At 51.2% G+C, this 15,892-nt stretch overlaps 1 protein-coding gene across 1 annotated transcript; it reads right to left on the reverse strand.

The window, feature by feature from the left end:
* Positions 1 to 773: 773 nt before the first annotated feature.
* Positions 774 to 15,624, reverse strand: FCMR (Fc mu receptor). Its single transcript, XM_047752896.1, has 9 exons — positions 15,471 to 15,624; positions 14,209 to 14,420; positions 8,928 to 9,263; positions 8,101 to 8,235; positions 6,622 to 6,844; positions 4,885 to 5,021; positions 4,377 to 4,535; positions 4,024 to 4,082; positions 774 to 1,782 (listed from the first exon to the last, which is right to left on the reverse strand). Exons 2-9 carry the CDS (start codon positions 14,243 to 14,245, stop codon positions 1,606 to 1,608), a joined length of 1,263 nt encoding a protein of 420 aa, XP_047608852.1. The 5' UTR covers positions 14,246 to 14,420; positions 15,471 to 15,624; the 3' UTR covers positions 774 to 1,605.
* Between the last annotated feature and the right edge of the window lie 268 nt (positions 15,625 to 15,892).

A 15,892-nucleotide genomic window follows, 5' to 3' on the forward strand; every position in this document is an offset into this window, starting at 1 on the left:
GCTCCCTAAACACAGCATTTCTTACCCGCTCCTCCCCCCTACACTCCCGCCATCCCTGCCCTTTGGATATTCTCTGTCTCATCCTACTCACTCTTCCCTTATCTGCCACTTGGGAGGGTACCAGTGCCAAGCTGACTCTGTAGATGGTGTCATCATACCGGGATGCACTGTCCCACCTGTGATGACATCCCCTGCTCATAAAAGGCAGGGACCTCAAGTTGGGAGGCTTTCCTTTCTATCACTGGACAAGGGTCCAGTGAAACTGAGGTATGTGTCTGGGAAAGACCTTCCTCCCAAAAGCAAGATTGGGTATTCTCTAGTCTTAAGCTCTGGCTGAACTTGGTAGCTGATTTCAATCCAAAGATAGAATGTCTGCCTAACTCTGCCCTTGCTCGGAACACTTAAGAGAATGAGTAGGTGCAGGAGGTGGGATGTCTCGTCTTCCATGACGTGAGTGCTACTGCAGAACACCTGGCCTTGCGGGAATCCCAGATCACTTTCCTGCCCCACTGGGCTCTAAGTTGCCTAGACTAGCAAATGGATGAGGTGCATTTTGAAAGCAGAGATGCAATGGTTTTGGACAGCTCACATAGACCAATGCTAGAATAAAGGCACCCATTTCAGTTCTAAGCTATGGAAAAAGGATAAAGAGATGACCAAAACGATTCTATTTCTAAAAGAAGGGAAAGACCAGAGTTAGTGTACTTACGTGCCTTAAGGGAGGCAGACTTAGAGTAAAGAGGATATATACATCCATCACCAGCACTAACAAGCACGGTTCTGAAAATTTATAGCCCTTCATCACATCAAGGTAAACTGCCCTGGCCATCGGACTTAGGATGAATAGAAGCTCACTAGTAAGCGCCAGCCCTAAGGTCAGGGCAAAGTCAGGGGTGTTTCATAACAAGTCCCCTTCCAAGCTCAAGGCTGAAGCATGTCCTCACAAAGCAGTCCAGGCACCTTCAATTGGTGTGAAGCTCCAGCCTGAGAAGGGCTTTCAAAGCAACAGCTCCAGCTTCCACGCCATGGGGTCTAGAGCCAGGGCAGTAAAGACCCTGGGGTCAAAGATACATACAAAAAAAAAAAAAAAAGGAGTTCCCGTCGTGGCGCAGTGGTTAACGAATCCGACTAGGAACCATGAGGTTGCGGGTTTGATCCCTGCCCTTGCTCAGTGGGTTAAGGACCTGGCGTTGCCATGAGCTGTGGTGTAGGTCGCAGACGCGGCTTGGATCCCGTGTTGCCATGGCTCCGGCGTAGGCCGGTGGCTATAGCTCTGAGTAGACCCCTAGCCTGGGAACCTCCATATGCCGACAGAGTGGCCCTAGAAAAGGCGAAAAGACAAAAAAAAAAAAAAAGACACTCTGCAAATCCCACAACCTGTGTGACTTGGAAAGGAAGCAGGAGGCATCAGGACATGTGCTCTGTGCTCCCAGAGCCCGCCTGAAACCCACAGGGGGCTGCAAAGATGTTTGAGAAGATCTGGGGGAGGGGGGACTGAGCTATGCCTCAAGGCAAACAGATGGAAACTTGAGGTGGGATGTGGGAGGTAGTGAGGGCTGGGAAAACAGATGGAGCAGGTGCTGGAAACCAGCAGACAGACAAGATTCATTGGCACCAAGGTCTGGGCCCAGGGGGACAGCTGGAGCGGAGGGTCCGGCAGGGAACATTGACATAGTCATCAGAATCGGTGTCCCCCATCTCGGCATCAGGCTGGTGGTAAAATCTCACATATTCACAGCCGATCCTCAGAGACGGGGCATGGAGCCAGGGAGTTTCAGTCACCTGGGAACAACCAAAGAAGAAGCATCACTGGATCTGAGTACTGTGATTGCAGCAGCTACAGCGGGCCATGAAGAGCGTGTTGGTGGTTGTTGACTTCTAGAAGGCAACACACAGAGGTGGCTGAGCTCCACTGGGTGGCTCAGCCCTGGGGATTTTCAGGGCGGTGTCTCACCCTAGATAACTGGAAAAGACTTAGATCTACTGTGGCAGGAAATGCCTTAAAGGGGGCTCAGACTGAAATCATGTGACTAAGCACTGGTCTGACACAGAACCAGCTGCCAAAGGAGTTTCCACTCTGGGATTAGGTGACATGACTTGTGAAATAAATATGCATCTTCCTAGGGAGTTATTTAGAAGTAGGATGAGTCATCACCTGCACCTCCATAGGGCTTTTATCCCTGAATGTAGTAGGCACTGAGTAAGTGCTCACTTAAAAGGACCTGTTACTTTTTGTACTTTACTAGAGAAGGAATAGGCAGCAGCTGAGTTCGAAAATGTATCTCCTGGAGTTTCCCATCGTGGCTCAGTGGAAAAGAATCTGACTAGCATTCATGAGGACGCAGGTTTGATCCCTGACCTTGCTTAGTGGGTTAAGGATCTGGATGGCTGTGACCTGTGGTGTAGGTTGCAGATGCAACTCGGATCTGACGTTGCTGTGGCTGTGGTATAGGCCGGCACCTGCAGCTCCAATTGGACCCCTAGCTTGGGAACTTCCATATGCTGCAAGTGCGGCCCTAAAAAGCAAGCAAGCAAGCAAACAAACAAAGAATCACAACAAAATGTATCTCCCGCTGCCTGTTACAGTTCACCATTTGAGATTGATTTACTTGGCTTGAAAAAATTAAGATACCTCCTACGAAGTCTAAAATATTCAGTCATGAAGCATATGCACCTTTTCCTGAACTTGTTCCATCAAAAATTGTGTCTCTGAGAGTGGGAATGTGAGTTTCAAGCAGGGAGGAAGAGTCAAATTTGAGCAACGTACAGGCCCAAGCGTGGTCACAGAGCAGTTCAAGAGAAAAGGGCCCATGTGAAGTTAGCCACCGGACCTGTGAACCTTCTCCAGAAGCGCTGAATGAGGACCAAGTCGAGAAACTGGATGTGACTGGGGCAGAGTTGTGCCCATTGCCAGGCATCACGCTCCCCTTTTTAGCGAGGCTCATGTTTGCAGAACTGGGGAGATGGTTCTCAGCCTCCCTTGAAGGCAGCCGTGGTCACGTGACTAAATTATGGCCAATGGGATGCAAGTGGAAGTGATGGGAAACGCCAGAGTCCTGGTCTAAAAGAAGCAGCCTTCTGTTTCTTCCTCCTGTGGGCTGGGATGGAGACTCCTTGCTGGTGATTGATTGAGCATTGACCATGGACAAAGCAAGACTCCATGGGACAGTGGAGCAACAGGCCAAAGGCATTTAAGGCCCTGGATGACCCCTCAGCTCAGGCTACCCCTTCCTGGCTCCCTGCCTTTACTTGAGAGGAAAACAGGTCTCCATCTTATGTGCTTGTGGTTTAGGGTTTGCTGCATTAGCTTAGACCACACCCTAATTAAAACAGGGACATTTGCGCACTTCAGTTTTTTCTGGTTCCTAAAGTAATAAAGTTTTTTTTTAGCTGCTATGGGCTAATTTAGAGAATAAAATGTTTTCTCTTCTTAATTTGGGGAAAACAAAGATGAATGGATAAAGGCTTTTCACTCATCTGCCAATGGCCATCAACAGAAAGATGAGTAAAAGAAAAAAATAGAAAGATGAGTTCCTGCGTCCATTCCTAGATTTCAAGAGGAATCTTCCTCAGGCAGTGTTGAATCTTACCTATATCTCTAGGCTAAGCTTACCTGCCTTCAGTCAACAACCTCCTTTCGCCTTCAAGAGTTTACTAGAAAGTTCTTCCTCATATGAAGGTGAAACTGGGTAACTTCCACCTCCTTAAGACCTCCGAGAAATCAAATCTCTTCCTTCTGAAAGCCCTTCACAGTCATCTGTAAAGTTAACATCTACCGTCCTCTGCTAAGCTCCCATTTACCCCATGAAAAATGCTTAGCTCAAAGCCATGTAACTGTCCACCACAATTGCTGGGTGGCCGTCTACGGACACCAGCCAAAGACGAAACTGGAAGCTGGTACTCGTCCGTTCCCTGGCTCTGGGTCCCAGAGCCGTTGGCAAAGCCTGGGTGGTCCAGCTCAGCCAAGGCTCCAAGGCTCGGGCTGGGGCCGCACCTGCCAATCAGGGGCGGGGCGGAGCTTACCTGCGGCGGGGCCGAGGTCGCCAGCGCAGCGGAGCCTGGTGGAGGTGCCGCCCCTTGACCTAAAGGTAAAGAGGAGGGACGACCTGAGGGCGTGGCCGAGTGGCCAGCCCCACCCCCAGCTCTGCCCGAAGCCCCGGGGCCAGGAGCCCCTCCCGCAGCACGCTGCTGCTCTGGAGGCGCGGTGCTCCAGAGGCTCCCTCCCTGGTGCACGCAGTGGCTGCGGCTCCAGCTAGGGCGATCGGCCGTTCCGCCCTGCCCCGCTGATTCCTTCCCACATCCCCGCGCACCCTAATCTCCCCCCAGCTTCCTGCCCGCCCCGCTCTCCCCAACCTGCCCTGCTCTCCCCCACCTACCTGCCTGCTGACCACCAGCAGCGTCCGCCCCCCGAGGGCGCCGAGGGCAGGCACTGTAGACATTATTTTGGGTGCGCGCTCTCTGCAATATGCGTGGCCGCTGGGAGGCTTCCAGGGCGCGCATCCTCACCGCCAGTCGGCGGACCCGCCTGGAGAGAGCTTTTCAGCAAAGCCACAGGGAAAGAGCAAGAAAAAGGGCGTCAGAGGCCCAAGGCTAACCACTCGCGGCCCTCAGGTCTTTGGAAACTACAGGCTCTCTCCTTACCCAGTGTTTGGCAATGCCTGACATGTTCAGAATCTAAGAGGCTCAGCGTTGCCCTCCGCTGATGACCACGGGGCCCAGGCCTCACCCCTCCCCGTCCCCATTTCCAAAGCATTGACTCCCATCTCACGTTCTTCATACCCAGCCTGCTCATCTAAAACTCCCGACTCTCCTCGGGAGAGAAGAGGGGTCTGAATGCTCCGGACTCTTTGGGCAGCTCAGCCCAACCCAGCTCGACCCCCTCACCTTTCCTCCTTTGAAAGACCCTTCTCGCCAGCAGCACCAGAAGTGCCAGCAGGATGAAACCCAGGGCGGCAGGGATCAGGACGTGGAATCCTTGCTCTCGCATCCTGGACACCGGACCTAGGCGTTGGTTGAAGGCTCTGAGGAGGGAAAGGAGGGAGGTTTAAGGCAGCAGCACGTAAGTGGCCAACTTTTTCAGAGGTAGTTCACAGGTTTGTCTCTTTGTTAATAGACTCCTCACCTCCCCCTCCTCACCCCAAGAGCTTGTCTATAGAGTCAGAAATACTTGCCTTCAGATTTAAGTTCGGCCTTTTACTGGCTGTGTGATCTTGAATTAGTTTCCTAACTTCTCTGAGCCTCGTTTCCTGGTAAATAGGCTTAGTAAAACCTATTTTACAAAACTGTTTAAGGATGAAACCAAATAGTGGGCAGACATTGCAGGGCCATGGTTGGAACTGACTACTGAAGTGGTCCAAGCCACAGCAGTGACAACGCCGGCTCCTTTAACTGCTAGGCTAGCAGGGAACTCCTGCTTTCAACTTTCTGCTCCTCAGTTTCCTCACAAGAATATCACAAATATTAAATGAGTTTCTTAGAGCTGTGGAAAAGAGGATTTTTTTGTGCATGAGCTCCCTCTCCCTCCATTTTCTCTACATATTGAAACCTTACTTTCCTTAACCAGCCAGTAGATAAGTCCTCTTTTTCTGCAATCAGAGTAAAACAGAATCAATTTTTTTCTCTGTGTCACCACTTTTCCTGTTTATACTGCTTACAACCTTATCACAGTCAGACTTGCATTAGTTAGTACATAAGACTTAGATAAGGCCTGTTTTCTTTATTTAACTTTTCCATCTCCAGGATGTTACTCTGATGCCTGGCATTTAATAGAGATTTGAGAAAATGTTGATTGAGTTGACTAGAACTCTGCTCCACTGGTTATAGTTTAATGAACTAGGAATCAGGAGTCCTGGTTCTATGTGGAACCACTTAGCTTTCATGGCCTCAGTTTCCCATCTATAAGCTCCAAATGGTGTTCGATGCTCCTTCTTCACTAAGGTGTTTGTCTTTGCTTAGGTGTTTGTAATTCCAATAGGGATGATCAGTTTTCTTTGGGGTCTGCTCCAATGCTGTCCCCTAGTGGCGGATAGCAGCACTTTCCTGGGTTGCACCCCAGCCTATAGACTAGTGCTGTCTAATGGAAATATAATGTGAGCCTCATAGCTAATTTTAAGTTTTCTAGGAGCCACAATGAAAAAATGAAAGGAAACACGCAGAGGTAATTTAATTTTTTTGCCCACGCCCATGGCATTCAGAAGTTTCCAGGTCAGGGATTGAGCCCACACCACGGCAGTGACCCCAGCCACAGCAATGACAATCCCATAACCCAGTGAGCCACCAGGGAACTTTGGGAAGTGATTTTAATTGTTAATAGTTTAGTAGCTAATTTTATACTCATTTAGTTCTTCATCAAAACAGATTTGAATAAATACCAAGTGACTGAAAGATTTGGGTCTCTCTTCTCCAAGATCTCCTGCTGGGGCATTGACCAGTGTGTTCTCGCTAATACGACCAGTGAGTTAAAGTGCTGTGTTCATAGGTGGTATATTTCACAGCGGCTTCTAGAGACAAAGCCAAGAAGGATCGCTGCTGGTAGACATTTCAGGAAGATTTCAGTGGATCCCCTAACTCTAGACTATTTTGCCTGGTTTTAGCCCACCTTGGTTGGTTGAAGCCTCTTACCTCTGCCTGTGAAGCCGGGTTTGATGGTTGTAGCTGGCCGTCTGGGGCCTGAGCACTGTTTCCCGGGCTGAGGTTTTTAAGGCTGTGGTGGGTGGCAGGAGGGTTGTGGGCTCGGCCGTTGCTACCGAAGATGCCTTGGAAACTTGAGGGTGGTGGGTGACTGAGGTGGTGGGGGAGGTGTGGTGTTCTGGAGGGGCCTTGGTCCTTTGAGATGGTGAGGTTTCTGCGGGAAACAGCAGGAAAAAGTGGCCTTCCATCTAGACACTCTAGTTGCCAGCAGCAACGGATCCACCATTTCTTCTCTGAACATATTCTTCCCCTTTACCGACTACCTTTGTTCTTGCAGTTCTTATAGCCTGAAATGCCTTCTGAACATGCCATCTGCATCTAGAAAATGTGATCTAGATTTACTTCATGGCGTTCCCAGTGGTTAACAAATCTGATGAGGAGCCATGAGGACGAAGGTTGGGTCCCTGGCCTCGCTCAGGGGGTTAAGGATCCGGCATTGCCGTGAGCTGTGGTGTAGGTTGCAGATGTGGCTCGGATCCGTGTTGCTGTGGCTCTGGTGTAGGTCGGCAGCTATAGCTCCAATTTGACCCCCAGCCTGGGAAGCTCCATAGGCTGCAGGCGTGGCCCTAGAAAAAGACCAAAAAAAAATATATATATAGAAATAATAAATAAATAAATAAATAAATTTATTTCAAACTCTGTTTCCTACAGGAAGCCTTCCCTGACTTCCCAAGCAGAAGACCTTGCCCTACTCTGAGCCTGGAGAAGATCTTGATGGTAGTTCAAGTCCCACACTGCCCTGTATTCCATCTATGTGCTTGCCTTTTCTCCCCCGCTCCACACCTGTCAGTCACATCTTTGGGTACATAAGGAGCTCAGTTACATTATCCCTCTCTTGACAACCAGCAGAGTCCTTTAGTGTAACAATATTCAATTAATGAACCCACCTCATGGGCAGATATGATGGAATTATTGCATGTAAAATGCATTGAAGACAGGAAGCCGATATAGACGCGTATAAGTATCCTTAGTATAATCATGATTAATCTTTTTATGACAAATTAGAGCTGTGAAAGCACTGTATGCCGACAAGTGGAAGACAGCCTTATGGAGAGCCAGAGGCAAGGTTGGGAAACCTTGGGAAAGATTTGCCCCCTCTTGGTTTCAGCAGTCCTTCATAAAAGTGCTAGATTTTGTAAATGAAACACAAACTCTGTGGTGCCACCTGGTGGTGATGGGTCAGTTCTGCAACTAGTGCCATGTGTCCAGGCAGAAGGATGGGCTTGAAGGACATGGAAGGTGGTTCTCAGCGATAAACCCTCCCCTCGGGCAGGGAGATACACATCTGAGACTCGGCTCTGCTCTGCCAACCACTCTGTGGGCTGCACAGAGTGCAGCTCCTCACTCCTTATTTTCACAGTGCCATAGAATCTCCCCCACCTCCCCATACCCTGGCTTTGGTGAACTGACCTTTGGGTATGAATTCGAAAGGGCTGGCATATGCAGGCGTCTTGAACCAAGGAGGAGGCATATGCATTTGGAGAAACCTATTAAACCATGCTGGAGGCTCCGGCATCGGATCTGCTTCCCAGAATGGCCTGTAATCTGCCAAAGGCAAGAGGAGTCATTGGTGGTCTTTAAGACGTGACCGAGGGGCAGAGGGCAGTGAGGGGATGAGGGAGGGGTGTCCCAGGAGGAGCAGAGAAAGAACTGGGCTGGAGACTTCCCTGAAAGAAATACTCCCTTATTCTCAGCATTCCCTGCAAAGCCATCAGAGGCCACTGGCAGTCTAAGTTGTTGAATCAGTGTTACGTGTGTCTGAGGAAGTCAATGAAGAGGAGGAGAAAGGAAGGAATCAAGAGAAATAAGGAAAGGATCCGGGTCATAAAGTAGCAGGCTTGGCCAACGCCTCTCATCTTTCCTTTATACGTATCCTTGATATTTCTCAGGAGTCCATTATGGGGACAATTATGTCTTTTTGCCTCCAGTTTCTTCTAGTCTTAGAGCCCCTCCTCCGGCTCAACCCCACTTCCCTGGCCCCGTGGTAGGATGGGTACAGTACCACACAAGGAGCTGCCCATCCTGCTCCTTTTATGCAGTTTGCATAGGAAATCCCGTGGACCACGAGGTTCACTGACTTTGTGAGGTTTCAGCTCTACAAATCCAACTGGGTTGGCAGCAGTGTCAGAATCTGGGGTTGGCGGCAGCCCGATGGTTGCCCCAGCCTTCCCAGGTGGAAATGTTTTCTGGAGGTAGAGGGGGCGGGGGTCCTGAGCCTCCAGGGGCGGGGCACCTACCGCTGTGAACAGTCAGAGTGACCTGCTGGGTCTTGCCCCGATTTGTGTTCATGCCCACCCCACAGGCGTAGACCCCGCTGTCTCTCTCGGTCAGCTCTGTCACCTCCACCAGGAACAGTTTCCTGTCTGGACACAGCTCCAGGGTGACTCGGTGTTTGAATTCCTCCAGGACAAAATTCTTGTTGGACACCACGGTGGTGCAGGTTCCAGACAAAGCCATTGTCCGGCATAGATATAGCCTCACAGGTGTTTCAGGAAGTGGGCACTCGATGACAATGGATCCTCCCAGCACTCCTTCCAGCTTTATTTCTGGAAGGACTCTCAGAGCACCAGACACTGCAAGGGAAGGGAGGGAGTTAATGTAGGGGAAGCCCTATCCCCAGCCACACCCCCAATTTCAGCTTTCTTTCCAACATAGCCTCACACTCAGCGCTAGATCCAACCCCTGCCCCATTAGCAAGCCTCATCCAGCCCTTAGCCTCAGCCCTCTCCCAATCCCTAGCCTTAGCCTCATCCTCAGCCTCTTCCCATCCCCAGTCCTATTTGCATCCTTAATCCAGCTCTTTGTCCAGCCTCAGCCCCATGCCCAAGGCTGAGTCTCTCCTCAGCCCAAGCCTTAATATAATCCTCAGCCTCAGCACCAAACCTGAATCCACAGGGACCCAGGCAGCAAATCCCTGAGAATATAGTCAAAAGCACTGCCCTACTCCGTGTGAAAGAATATGCCCCGGTTGACCCCCAACCAGCACATGACTCCCCAAGCGATTTCACTGTCGTGTTGGGAGGCATGGTAGCATTTGCTACAGCAGGTCTTTCTGTTCAATTTTGTTTTGCTCAGATCCACCCAACCAAAACAACTTCTGACCTCTATTTCTTTTATTCAGTCCTTCAGCAAGGATCCATTGAGTGCCTTTCATGTGACAGGAAGATAGCTGGCCTCTCTCCCTCACAGAACAAATTGTTTATTGGGAGATAGAAATGGACAGCCACTCCACTCCTCTCCACTCCGGCGCAAGTGTAACGAACCCCATTGCATGATACACACGGCTCCTTGGAAGCAGCCAGCCAGGGTGCCTGATCCAGGCTGTTGTGGAGGTCGATGTCATTCGAGGAAGGCTTTCTGGAAGAGGTCATGTGTAAGCTGTGACCTGAAGGGCTGGGGGTCGGGGGCCACTGAGAGAATGATGGTTGTTTTCAATGAAGAAGGGAGCCCAGAGGGAACCAAGGATGTACTGGGTTGTGTGTGCACATTGTCTGGGCACCGGGGACGGTGTGGAGCCAGGAGGTATAAAAGACGTGGGTCCCGGGTCCTTGATGTCAAACAGTTTATGCTTTGGCTGATGGGTCTAAGCTGGAGACGAGGGGAAGGCCAAGTGTGACTGTCACCTAAGTGGATCCCAAGAAGCGTCTGTATATTTCTGGGAAGATGATTCAGAGGGTGAAGTGTGTGTGTTGGGGTGGGGCTGGGGGATCTGGGTGGAGGAGAGACCCTTCCAGATGGTGAGAACAGCCCCCATAAAGGCTGCGATGGGAGTTCCTGTCGTGGCGCAGTGGTTAACAAATCCGACTAGGAACCATGAGGTTGCGGGTTCGGTCCCTGCCCTTGCTCAGTGGGTTAACGATCTGGCGTTGCCGTGAGCTGTGGTGTAGGTTGCAGACGAGGCTCGGATCCCGCGTTGCTGTGGCTCTGGCGTAGGCCGGTGGCTGCAGCTCCTACTGGACCCCTAGCCTGGGAACCTCCATATGCCGCGGGAGCGGCCCAAGAAATAGCAACAACAACAACAACAACAATAACAACAACAACAAAAAAAAGACCAAAAAAAAAAAAAGGCTGCGATTGGAGGTGTTCCCATGTGGCTCAGCAGGTTAAGGACATGATGTGGTCGCCATGAGGATGTATGTTCAATCCCTGGCTTTGTTTAGCGGGTTAAGGATCCGGCATTGCCATAAGCTATAGATGTGGCTTGGATCTGCTGTTGCCGTGGATATGGTATCAGCCTCAACTGCAGCTCTAATTTGACCCTTAGCCTGGGAACTTCCATATGCTGCAGGTGCAGCCACAAAAAGAAAAAAAAAAAAAGGCCGGTACAGGAGAGAGGATGTGGCGTGTATGTGGCGTGTTCATGGCAAGAAGGGAAACTTCTAGAAATTCATCTGACCTCATCTAACCCTGCTTTCCTTCCAAAAGCCCCACCTCCCATTGCTATCACTTTGGGGGTTTGGGCTTCCACACATGAATTTTGGGGAAGCACAAACAGAGTTCATCATAGAGATCTGGGCAAAGCAGGGGGTCACCACCAGCAGCTCATCGCTGAGTGGAGTGAGGCCACGGGTGGGGTCTGCACAGGTGACGACCCCTCTCAGCTCTGCCTTGCCCTGCCCACTTTACAGCATCACATCCTTGAGAAAGCAGCAGGCATGCCTTTTTTTTCTGGCTGGGTTGGTTCAAAAACATTTGTGTGCTCACTCTCAGGTGCTGGGTGTCACACACAGGGGTGGCCTCTCTGGATACATGGGGCTTCCCCTGCCCCCCTCAATTGTGTCTTTGTCCTTTGACACGTTCCATTGGCACGGTCCAGTCCACGCACCTACCTCGTACCTCTCAGTTTCCAGCGGATCTGAAGCAGAGTTGGGTCGGGTATTTCTGTGAGGGGTTGCGTTGTCAGCTCATGCATGTCTGGCGGGCCCCTCTGCTTCTCCCTACCATGCTCACCAGCTACGCTTTCAGATCCTAACGTATTCCCATGCATGCTCCCCACACAGCCCTTCTCTAGCCTCCTGTACCCCCGTCTACTCTCCCACAGCTGTTTCCATCTCTTTACTGTTGTCCACGTTCTTCCCTTTCCCAGAATGTCCTCCTCGGGTCTCTCTGCTCATCTAGAAGCCTCCAGCCCCACTTCTTTCCTTGACCCCGTTCATTTGACCAAATGCCTTGGAGCTATCCTTAATGTGTGGTCTGCAGATGAATTTCTAGAAGTTTCCCTAGATCCGAGCCATATCTGTGACCTACGCTGAAGCTTGTGGCAGCACCGGATCCTTAACCTACCTCCAAGTACGGTTACTCTTCAAGTTGGTGACTTGATTTTCAGTGGTGATGGTAGGGGACAGGGATGCATGTGGCTTAAAAAGTCACTCTCAATATATAATTGGCTATAAATATATGTTTGGAACCCTGAGCTGTGGTCCCAAGTGGATGTCCTCTCTGGAACATGGCTATGTAGGGAGAAAATGGCCCCTGGTTTCCTGGCTCCAGCCTTTGGTCTATCTCCCTTCTGTTCTCATCCCTGGCTCCTCCCTGCACCATAGAGCATCCTGGTATATACATGGTGATGACCCAGCTTGCTTGTACAAGCTCCATCCACCTTCCTCCCAAACAACCACTTGTAACTACCCTTTTAGAGTCCAAGCATCACCCAGGATAGAAGACTCAGGATAGAGTCTCACACAGTCATTGAAAGTGGGTCCAGAGTCTTTTGGAGAGGGAATTGGGGTCTAGAAGAGGGGTTGTGGGTGGAGGCTTAGGGTGGGTACATCCTTTTGGGCCTTGAACTCCTCCCCTGTGGATGGGCACCAATGGAGAAGGCCCAGGCCCTGAGCAAGGACCTGTCTGGCTTGGCTAGAATGGCCCTATTGCTCAGGACAGACTGTGGTGGTACAGCTTAGGTACCCTTCCCTCCTGGAGATCGTCCATGTCCACCCGATCCCTCTTCTCTCTCAGGCTTATGTTTAGCTAACCATCCACAGTGCTCACTCATGTCCTACTCCCTCTCAGTCTGTTTGAAACTTCACTCCCTTCACTCCCTTGGGCTTTTAGGGCTTTCCAATCTTTGACTCAAACATTTGACTCTCTTCCAAAGAAAGCAAGTATGAATGAAAAACCACTTTGGGGATTTCCCTTGTGGCCTAGCAGTTCAGGATCCAGCATTGTCATTGCTGTGGTTCTGGTCACCCCTGTGGCATACGTTCGATCCCTGGCCTAGGAACTTCCGCATGCCTTGGGTGTGGCCAATAAACACAAGACGAAAACAAAAAACTAAACCAAAACACTGCTTGACCCTCAAGAAGCTGACCATTGAATCAATAAAATAAAGTCAACACACCCTGAACCACAAAACAAGGCAGAGAGGAGAGAGATTGGCTGCCAGGGTTCAGAAGAAGGGGCTCTGGAACATATACAAGGAGGGGGAGGTTGAGATGGACTTTGAAAGCCCCCTCAATGGTAGAGACAGAGGAAGGATATTCCTGGGAGAAGGAATGGCATGGGCAAGGGCCTGATGACAGGAAAGTCCAGCGTGTGTTCAAGGACAAGCCTGGTTGGCTAGAGGTTAGGGGAATACAGGGGAGCATGGTAAGCTCCCTTGTAAAAGGGGAGACTCAGGGAGGGGTTTGTTTATGGGAGTCGATCCAGTAGGCAGTGGGATCCATTGAAGGTTGTTAAGAGGGTGACCCTATGATCAGAGTCAAGATGAAGAAAGGTTGATCTGGAGCTCCAGGTGGGTCAAGTTGGATGAAGTGGGTGAGAGAGTTAAGAGGTGATCCAGTGTTCTTTTCCTTTCTATCCCTTCTGTTACAGCTCTAGTAGGAGCTACCATTGCTCCTTGTCTGGTAAATGTGAAGCTTACCAGGATAAGAAGTTTCTAAACTCTGTGTGCTGGCCATTGATTGGGTCCAAGTCTGGTGGGGGATAAATAGGAAGAGGTCTTAAAAAGCTATTCTGGTGTTTTGCGGCTAATGTCATAGGTAGTTAAGACAGAGGGAGCTGCTGCTTTGGGTGGTGACCAGTGAGGAATCTGGGGTTAGGTGTTAGGCCTGTTGCACATCTGATCTCAATGAGACATGGAAGGGCTAGTGCCCAGGGCACAGTGGTAAACGGAGACACGGAGCTCAGAAAATGGGTTAGGGCCACCAAATGGAGTGGGGAGTCTTCATTTGGATTGACCTTTGAAAATTCAGGAGTGAAAGAGATCCAAAGAAAGAGATGGTAGAGGCAAGCACTTTGGAGGCATTTGCTTTGCGATCTCATCTTAATCGGCTCGTAACGTCTGAGAGAGGTGATACCTTCTGCCTGTAGGAGTCAATGCCTGAGGCAAAGAGGAATCTGTGTGGCGTGGAGAGAGAGGCACCTGCTGCGGGTGGGAAGGCCTCCACCTTGTCCTGTCCTAGGCACTGACTCACACAGATCCCTCCAGAAACATCAGAGCTGGGAATACCTGCCTGCTCCCCTCCCTGTGGCCAAGTCAACCCTCAGACGACGTCTGAGGAGGGTCCCCATAGTACTCACCTGGCAGGAAGTACAGTGACCAAAGCCAGAGGTCCATGGCTCCTTTCCAGAACAAGGTCCCATCCAAGGGCCCCTGGAGAGGGGGACGGAGACCCACTGCTCACTGGGGAGCCCTTTGTGATGTGAAGCTTGAAAGAGATTTCTGGCTCCCACGAGGAGTAGGACTTGAAAATGAGGAAGCGACAACCCACCTTGTTTGCTTACGAGTCAGACTTTAAAAAGAAAAATAAAAAAAATAAAAAGAAGACATGAGCAAACCACAGCGGAAGTCAGGAACTGAGAAAACATGTTGTGTTGAGCGAGCAGAGGTCACCAGGTCCAGGGGACCCCAGGGCTGCTTCTAGAGACTCTTAGAAACTGCCAGGCCTGTGAGTTCTTTGCCATGGAGGGTCCTCCCATGCTTTACATGGGCTGGAGCTTTGTGCCTGTCTGCAGGGTACAAGAGCTTCCTTGTCAATTTCCTCCATCTGAGCAAGGCCGTAGGGACAGACACTTGGGCCTTAGGTCCCGAAAGTGCTGGTTTGACAAATGCTTTTGAGCCTCTAGCGGGTAGAAATACTATGCATTTTGAGCCATTCCACTCCCTTTCTCTGAGCCCAGATTCCTTTATGTGGAAAATGAAGGTGGCCCTAGATCCCCGACATCGCTTCTGCAGGACATCGTGGCCGGGGTCCTAACCGCAGCTCGTGCCGCCTCAGATCAGCCACCGCTCATCTCCCCCAACTGTCTCCCTCAGGTGTTGCCCTCTGGCCGGGATCCCTGGCCCGGTCCAGTGACCACAGGGGCCATGCCAGCACAGGGAGTGATGGGTCACTCAGCAACTCTGCCAAAAGTCACAGCAGCCTGGCTCAGCCATCCCTCGGGGCTGAGACATTGAGGGAAGTAGCCACGAGCCCTCCTGGAAGGAGCTCTGGGCCCCTGTGCACAACTCCGGTTCTGGTCCTGGCTTGGTACTTTGTAGCATGGGCCTCAGTTCTCTTCTGGATGCAGTGGGGGTGATGCCCACCCCGCCTCCCTCCCGTGGCGCCCCCGGGGCCCAGCTGAAGCCATGGTCCTGCAGGGGATTCTGAACCCCTCACACGGAGGCTGTTCCTGGTGAAAGGACTCCCTGGTCCTCATGCCTGGAGGTTGTCCACAGGTCTGTTCCCAGCCCCCCACGCCAAATCCTGTGTCCCCAGGAGACTCAGGCTGTTCCCACGCCTTTCCAGGAGGTTCCTCCAAGCCCCCACGCCCCCCACTCCCCACATTGGTCATGTGCTCACCAAAACACAAGCGACAACATCCGCAGTGGAAGCAGAGTATGAGGCTCAGAACAGGTGCAGAGGAAGCGCGGGTGGCAGCGGGTAGCCTGCCCCCACGCCTTTCTGGGTCCCCACCAGCCGGCAGCTGCAGTTGTAATTTCCTCCAACCACTATCAGCCGAGGTGCTGGGGGGCAGTCTCTGGGCCCCTGTTAGAGTGGGGGACTGCGGTGGAGGAGGGGTCCCATCAGCCTCCACCTTTCCCTACAGCTGTTCCACAGCTGGGCTCTGGGATTTGCTGGACTCAAGGCCTGGCATGCCTTGGAGAGAGAGTGAATAAATGAATGAATGTAATGTGTGTTGGGTGAGTGTGGGCGTGAGAGTGAGAGGTGAGGGATGTGTGAGTGATGAGTGGCATATGATCGTGTGTGTCAGTGTGTGAAGC

The sequence above is a fragment of the Phacochoerus africanus genome, chromosome 11 (assembly GCF_016906955.1).
Source record: "Phacochoerus africanus isolate WHEZ1 chromosome 11, ROS_Pafr_v1, whole genome shotgun sequence".
NCBI classification, from domain to species: Eukaryota; Metazoa; Chordata; class Mammalia; order Artiodactyla; family Suidae; genus Phacochoerus; species Phacochoerus africanus.